This window comes from Charadrius vociferus, unplaced genomic scaffold (assembly GCF_000708025.1).
Source record: "Charadrius vociferus isolate BGI_N301 unplaced genomic scaffold, ASM70802v2 scaffold119, whole genome shotgun sequence".
Lineage (NCBI taxonomy): Eukaryota > Metazoa > Chordata > Aves > Charadriiformes > Charadriidae > Charadrius > Charadrius vociferus.
In genome coordinates, this window is record NW_009650170.1 from 1142026 (window position 1) to 1149262 (window position 7237).

Sequence of the window (7237 nt, forward strand, 5' to 3'; positions counted from 1 at the left end):
CTTCCCTTGCGGCAGCTCCCCAGGGGGGGATGCGGAAAGCACCAGCATTGCCAATGGTGGCACCGACCCAGTCAGCGAGGATGCTGGCAGTGACACAGAGCCCTCTTGCTTGTCACGCAAAGGGGCTCTTCCCCTTGAGGCTCCGGTTTCCATGCTCTTTGGGCTCCATGGGAAGATGGGGGTTACTTCAGTGACCTGCCACGGGGGCTACATCTATAGCACCGGCCGGGACGGAGTCTACCGCCAGCTCCGCCTGCAGGGCCAGCAGCTGGAGGTCCTGCGGAAGCACAGGCCCTGCAAAGGGCTGCAGTGGATCGAGGAGCTGCGCTTCACCCCTGACGGGGACCTGCTTGTGTTGGGCTTTCACGCTGACAACTTTGTTGTGTGGAGCAGCAGGACCAGCGAGAACCTTCACTGCATCCCCTGCGGCGGGGGGCACCGCTCCTGGAGCTACTGGAGCAGCCCCTCGGCCGAGTCCTTTGCCTTCATCAAGTCTGGGGACGTGATGCTGTACCACCGCGAGGCCAAGCCCTGTGAGCAGCAGGTGCTCCTGGCGTCTCTGCATGGGCGGGAGATCGCCTGCGTGAGGCGCCTGGGGGCGGTGGAGGTGCCCGGCCACGCCACCCTTAATGTCTTTGTCACCGGCAGCGAGGACACCACGGCCTGCGTCCTGGCACTCAGTGAGCGTTCCCAGGCAGCTGTGCCGCTCGCCCGGCTCAGTGACCATATTTCCAGTGTGAGGGCGCTGGCGCTGGCCGGCCCTGCGGGACCTGGTGATGAGGGTTTTGGTGACGAGGGCTTGTCTGCCCTGCTCTTCTCTGCGGGCGGCCGGGCCCAGATCGAGTGCTACCGGCTGCTGTGTGCTGGGGACCCAGCCTCTGAGAGCACTGTGGCCTGCCAGGTCATCCATGTGGCCTCCCACCGGCTGGACGAGCACTGGGAGCGGAAGAAGAACAGGCACAAGCTTGTCAAGATGGACCCAGAGACGAGGTGATGCTCAGGGACTGCCCAAGGCAGGGGTAGCAGTGACCACAGTCTGGGAGGGTGCTGGGAACCACAATGGGATACCCACTCTGTGCAGCTGTGGGCTCAGCAGAGGCAGGAGGAGTCAGTGTGGCTTTCTTTCCTGGTGTCCTGTGCCCAGTCACTGGGCCTCAAGGGGCTTTTGGGGTTAGGGAAAGGCTCAGTCTTTCCTTGTGCCTCCTCCAAGTGCTTGGAGCTGTGTCTTGCTCTGGGCTTGGGCTGCTCTGCTGGGCCACCCGCCTCCCAAGAGCCACAGGCGTCACCAAGGCATTGGTGAGCATCCTGTGTTTGCTGCAGGTACATGTCCCTCTCGGTCATACCCGGGACCAGCACTGAGAAGCTGCTGACACCCTGGAAGTTCCTGGCTGCTGCCTGCAGCGATGGATCGGTCCGGTGAGGAGCCATCCTGGGGTCTGGCAGGGAGAGGGGAGCTGGGGCTGGTGACGGGAGTAGGGGAGACTGCGGCTGTGGAGGTGGCCAGCTCTGAGCCAGGACCGGGACGGCACATGGTGGGAAGTGGGCGCAGAGGCACCAAGAGCCCTCTTCTCCCACGGCTGACTGCCCTTTGCCTCCATCACAGGGTCTTTGGGCTTCTGGAGGCTGCCCGGAAGCTGGTGCTGGTGGCAGAGTCATTTCACCACCAGCGCTGTGTGCTGAAGGTGGAAGCGTTCCTGCACGCACGGGTCGGATGGGAGAGGTGAGCCCCAAATGCTGTGCTGCAGCTGCTGGGGGGGAAGCATTTGTCCTCACAGGACAGCAGCTCAGCGGGCAGAGGGAAGGGAGAACTCTGTCCGCGGCGGCAATTCTGCTGCTTCCCCAGATCTCCATGGGGACCCTCGGGGCTGCTTACCGCAGCAGGGCTGCGGCTGGAGGTTCCCCCAACACCTCCCTTCTAGGAGGCATCTCCTGTGCAGCGCGGCCACCGACGGCAGCATTGCCTTCTGGGACATCACCAGCACGATTGCAGATGCGGCGGACGCCCTGCACCGAGCGGAGGGAGAGATGCAGCCCCTGGGTGGGTGCAGCTGCTGGTGGCTCTGCTCTGCCTCCCAAGGGAGGCCGCGCTGGTGGCTCTTCTGCTCCCTCTGGTCAAGGTGAGCATCGCTCTCCTGACCAAGTCTGTTTTCCCAGCCCTGGGTGCCCCACTGCTCACCGTCATGGCCCACAGCTGTGGCGTGAACAGCCTCCACGTCCGTGAGACGCCAGAGGGACAGTACCTGGTGGCCAGGGGCAGCGACGACGGCTCCATCCATGCCTGCCTGCTGGAGGTGGCCCTGAGCAGGGGTGAGGCTGCGGTGGGGACCTGCCTGCGTGTCCTGGAACGGGTGGCCAGGCCCTGCGCCCACGCTGCCCACCTGACCGGGATCCTGGGGCCCAGGTGGGCTGGATGCCCTCAGCACCACCTTCTTCCATGTGCCTGACCTGGCTGAGCTGGACTGCTGGGAGGTGAGGGAGGCCGGGGGGGACCTGCACTACTACTGCGTGCTCTGCGGGCAGGGGCTGGAGATGCTGCGTGGCACAGCCCCCCCTGAGCCCCCCGCACCAGAGGCTCCCCAGTAATGGGGCAGGCATGCAGCACATCCCACTCCCTGCCTGCTTGGGGAGGGCACCCTGCCCCTGTCCCAGCCTGCGTGCTGATGTGTCCCCTCTTGAGGGGATAGGTGTGCTTGGCCCCTTTGGGGACAGCACAGCCATGTCTGGAGTGTGCAAGGCTGGTGTTCTCAGGGAAAAAGGCAGCTGTGGCCCATCCTGGACCAGCTTGCGGCTCCCCAGGCAATAAAGGAGGTGTGGGGTCATCAGCCCACCCTGACCAGGAGAGGTTCCTCCTCCCTAAGGTGTGAGGGACCCATGTCCAGGCTTTCCAGCCCTGGTGGCAGAGAGGAACCTGCTTGGGGGGACACTGAGCCACCGTGCCCAGCCCTGGGAGCTTGAGGGCATCAGGAGGCCAAGAGCAGCCAGGTGCTGGTGTGGCGTGTGGCAGACTGCAGCCTTGTGTTCCTCACCCTGTGTGACAGCACTGTCCCTGCAGCGCTGGGGACTGTACTGAAGTGAGTGGGGACACTGATCCTACACAGCAGCACTCTGCAGGGTGAGGGGCAGCAGTCCAAGGTGTGCTGTGCCGGGCCAAACCCCCACCCACCCCTCGGAGCAGCCTTTCAGTGCTGCCTCAAGCCAAGCGGGTTGTTCTGCGCAGCAGCAGGACCTGGCACAAGAAGCTGCACGTGGCCCCAGCCGCGTTGGGGTCAGACACACACAACGTTTGTCCAGCAACAAATGTATTGGACCCCAGTATCAGGGCCTGGCCCATGGCCCAGTGGGAGCCTTGAGAGCTCCCTGCCAGCACAGAGCAACCTTCAATAAACGGTTTTGAGGGATGCGAGGTTGGTGCCTGGCTTTGTGGTGACTGGTCCCCAGTGCTGCCTCCCCCAGTATTCCCCAGCGCAGCTTGCAGGGTGCTGCTGGTGTTGATATGGCAGACGCACATATCTCCTACACTGGGCACAGCCGCAGGGTGCATGTAGCCAAACCCTCAGAATTCATGGACGTTGAGAGGGAAAGCATCTGCATAGGGCTGAGTTGTCCCCTGGCTCTGTCCCCAACTGTGGGGCAACTCCTTGCCCTGCGAGGGAGGACATGCTTTGTCCTTCCCCTTGTGGCACATTGTCCTGGTGCCCGTCACTTCCTTTTCAGTGGTGGCTCAGATCTGGCTGAGAGGAGGGAGGTGCAGCGTTGCCAGGGCACTGTGGAACATGTCCCTCACTGCTCCCAGCAGCCGGAGCCTGGCAAACATCTGGTCAAAGAGGTGAGGGAATGGCTCCTGCAGGGAGAAAGGCAGCGACATGGGGCTGGTGGCCATATTTCCCCTTGACAGGCTGACCCTAGAGGCGCTACTGCCTCCACACCCTGTGTGTGGTGACCCTCCACACCTCGAGGGGCTGGTGCCGGGCTGCATCGCGCCACTGGCACCACAAAGCACCACAACTGCAGTCCAGCCCCGGGGAGGACTGTAGGGCAGGAACCCTCCAGCAAACAGCCCAGGACAGCCGACTCACCCCCAGGATGTGGACCCGGTTGTAGTAGGAGCTGAAATCCATGCTGAGCTGGATCAGGAACTTGCATACCTGCAAGACAGAGCTTCTGCTGCCACGGCAGGGTCTGGCCCATCTTGCGCCCTTCCCCACCCCAAGCAATGCACAAGCAGCCTCAGGAGTGTTGCGGTCTCTTCCCTCGGCGCTGCCCCTGTGTCGCTCACCAGTGGGCAGCACCCTGACAGCGCGTAGCTTTGCTCTGGGCTGGGACTGCTGGAGCAGCACCCATGGGTGCTCTGGCACATGGCACTTACGGTCTCTGTGTTGGCTGTGATCCGGATCCCCTTGCTGGATGAGGGCAGCTGTGCTGCCTGCTGCAGGACTTCAGGGAAAGGCAGAAGATAGTTGAAGAGGAGGAGCCACTCGCCCTGTGAAAAGATTACCTGGGTTGGAGAGGGCCAGATCCTCCTGGGCCAGCAGCATCCATCACTGGAGCTGAGGGCACACAGGTCTCTGCATTCCCCTTCTTAGTGCTCACCTCTTCCCGGAGGCAGGAGAAGTTCAGGTCTGACGCTGGTGGCAGAGAGGGGTACGTGCCTGGAAAGGAGGTGGGAGACTGTTGTGCCCAGAGAAGCCCCCGTGGCTCCAGGCATGAGGAACAGCCCAGGAGCAGCTGTTAGAGGAGGGTCATGGGGCTGATACTCACCCCGCTCCACAGCCCGCTGGTAGGTGTCAAAAAGCGTGGCCAACCGCGCACAGTTGTACATCACAAAGGCACCGCTCTTGGTTCCCTTGGTGGAGATGCTGCTGTCCTCCAGGTCAAGGGTGATCTGAGGGCAGGGAGAAGTTGCAGTCCAGGCTGCTGCTCTGGGTATTCCCACGGCTCACCTGCCTCCGCTCTGCACAAACTGCTGTCCTACCTGACTCCGGTGGGCAGTGCTCAGCATCTCAAACCTGATGGCAGCCACTGTGAGGGTATCAATCACCTCAGTCCAGGCCTCGTCTGTGGAGAACGCAGGTGGCATCACGCACAACTCACTCTATTCCCATGTGATGTCACCCCCAGCGCCTAGGCAGGAACCCCCACTGGGGCCAGGGGGCTCTGGTGGAAGCTGGAGACCACTGCACTTCCCCAGCCCTGGCCCCTGTCTGCGGGTGCCCTGCATGGCAGTTTAGATGCCTTCCCCCAAGCAAGGTCAGCGCTTGGCTCCATCGCGGAGGGGATCGGGAGCACTGTGTTGGAGAGAGCCCCGCTGGCTGCAAACCCAGAGGTTGGGGCGGGGAGACACATGGCAGTAGCAGAGATGGGGATGGAGCAGTACTGTGCAGAGCCACAAAGCAAACCCTCACCTTGCGCAAGCTCCCCATACTTCATCACGGAGGCTTCATACATCTGGCGCTTTCGGAGCCTGGGAGAAACACAGACAGTCACAGCCACCACCCCTGGGCTGAGCTCGCTCCAGAGAGCCCCCCAGGACTCCTCCAGCCTTTGGGCTGCTCGGGGCACTGCAGCTGCAGCAGCGACCCAGCCAAGCAAAAATGACACAAAACCTCCAGAAGCCGGGCAGGGACAGCCGTACCGTGGCCAGCCCCTTGTGCCACTGCCTGGAGAGGGCTGTGAGGAAGCCACTGAGCCAGGCATGGGTTATGCCTTTTGTCTGAGAAAGGGCCACCCCTGTGCCAGGGCTGTCCACTAATGTGTGAAGGCAGGGAAATACCACCCTGCACCACCGCAGTGCCCAGCTCCTGCTGCTGCCTTTCCTCCTGGCAGCACGGAAGAGGCCAGAAGCAGCACTGCTGGAGGAGGCCACTGGGACCGGGGAGGGCCCTGTGGCTCCATTCTGCACCTCCAGTCTTCTCAAAGCAGCCCTGAGACCATGGAAAAGCAGAATGGAGGGGCTGCACAGAACTCTCCATGTGCCACAGCTCACTCAGCACTGCAGCATGGCTGCCTGGGTGCCCACGGGGCCGGGCAGAGCACAGGCAAACCTTGGCAGGCGAGCAGCACAGCGGCCACCTTGCTACACACCAACTTACTGGAAGTACTGGTCTGCACCAATGGGTGATGAGGGGTTTGTCACCTTAACTGGCCCACAGACAAGGTGTTTCTGAAAGAGAGAGGTGAGGCCAGAACTGGGGTTAAAGACTCAGAAGCTCCACCAAAAGGCAGTGCAGGAGAACCGGGCTAAAACCAGCTGTTCTAGCTGTGTCCCGACAGTCATATCCTGCCCCTCCTTCTTGAGCACTGAAATCTCAAGGGCAGAGAGGCTGCTCCACCTCCCGGGCAAGAGCATGGAGGGGCCACCAAGGGAAAAGGAAGCCTCACAAGGGACAAGGCTGCGCATCAGCATTTGCTGTAGGGATTGTAGGAGGATGGCTGAGCGCAAAGATGCTGGGGGCCACAGTGAGGAGTGTGGGAGGCTCCTGACCTGCAAAGCTGTGTGGGCTCCTGGATCCAAAATCCTCCAGAGCAGGTCCAGCTGCTGCTGCTGGAATTCCTCCTCGCAGCTCACCACATGCACAATGCTGCAGCACTGCCCCTGGCCTTCAGCCTGCAGCAGAGCACAGCAGGGAGCTCACACGCCATGGCATGACAGAAGAAAATGAGGTCTCGAAAGCGAGAGGCAGGCAGCGCCACAGGATTACTCACCGTGCACTGCAGAACAGCTTGCTGCAGCTCAGCCAGGGACCGCAGCTTCCCCTCTGTCACTGAAAGAAGGAAGGACACTCAGAGTGGGACACGAGGGCTTCTCACCCCCCGCCATCCTGCCCCATCGGGTCTGCCCCAGGCTGGCTGCATTTCTGGCTCAAACCAGACTGAAGGGGAATAACAGGCAAAGAGAATTTGGATGTAAATACCCCTTATTTTCTGTAAAAACAATTGGAAAAGAGGAAACAGGCCTGTTTACAGCCAGTGACCCTCTGCTGTCACATTAGAGCTGCTGTAGACGTGAGGCTCACCGAGAAGCACATCTAGATTGGGGTCATAGCCCACCAAGCCCTGCTGCTCCACGAAGCTCTTCAAGTGCACTTTACAGATGACATCCTTGGGCAGTGCGGCTGCGCCCGGCACCTGCTCACAGACTGCGGCACAGGGGGACCGGCCCAGCGCTTGCTTCAAGGCCGAGATGGCATCAGGGAGGGCTGAGCTGCCGGAGGAGCAGGGCCAGTCGATGCGGAGCTGC

The 7237-nt window shown here is 61.8% G+C and overlaps 2 protein-coding genes across 2 annotated transcripts in view; one reads left to right on the forward strand and one right to left on the reverse strand.

Moving 5' to 3' along the window:
- LOC104293080 (WD repeat-containing protein 6-like) overlaps positions 1-2583 on the forward strand; it is a 12866-nt gene extending 10283 nt beyond the window's left edge. The window contains exons 9-14 of the mRNA XM_009892541.1: positions 16-990; positions 1321-1416; positions 1604-1720; positions 1923-2038; positions 2155-2307; positions 2402-2583. Of these exons, the coding sequence (XP_009890843.1) occupies positions 16-990; positions 1321-1416; positions 1604-1720; positions 1923-2038; positions 2155-2307; positions 2402-2583 (1639 nt within the window). The remainder of the gene's footprint in view (positions 1-15; positions 991-1320; positions 1417-1603; positions 1721-1922; positions 2039-2154; positions 2308-2401) is intronic.
- Positions 2584-3623: 1040 nt separating this feature from the next.
- The window catches only part of DALRD3 (DALR anticodon binding domain containing 3), a 5553-nt gene continuing 1939 nt past the window's right edge, over positions 3624-7237 (reverse strand). Inside the window, exons 2-12 of the mRNA XM_009892542.1 lie at positions 7014-7233; positions 6703-6761; positions 6482-6604; positions 6090-6160; positions 5403-5461; positions 4973-5055; positions 4759-4882; positions 4591-4649; positions 4367-4480; positions 4077-4145; positions 3624-3841 (exon numbers count right to left, since the gene is read on the reverse strand). Coding sequence (XP_009890844.1) covers positions 3722-3841; positions 4077-4145; positions 4367-4480; positions 4591-4649; positions 4759-4882; positions 4973-5055; positions 5403-5461; positions 6090-6160; positions 6482-6604; positions 6703-6761; positions 7014-7233 — 1101 coding nt within the window. The 3' untranslated portion in view covers positions 3624-3721. The remainder of the gene's footprint in view (positions 3842-4076; positions 4146-4366; positions 4481-4590; positions 4650-4758; positions 4883-4972; positions 5056-5402; positions 5462-6089; positions 6161-6481; positions 6605-6702; positions 6762-7013; positions 7234-7237) is intronic.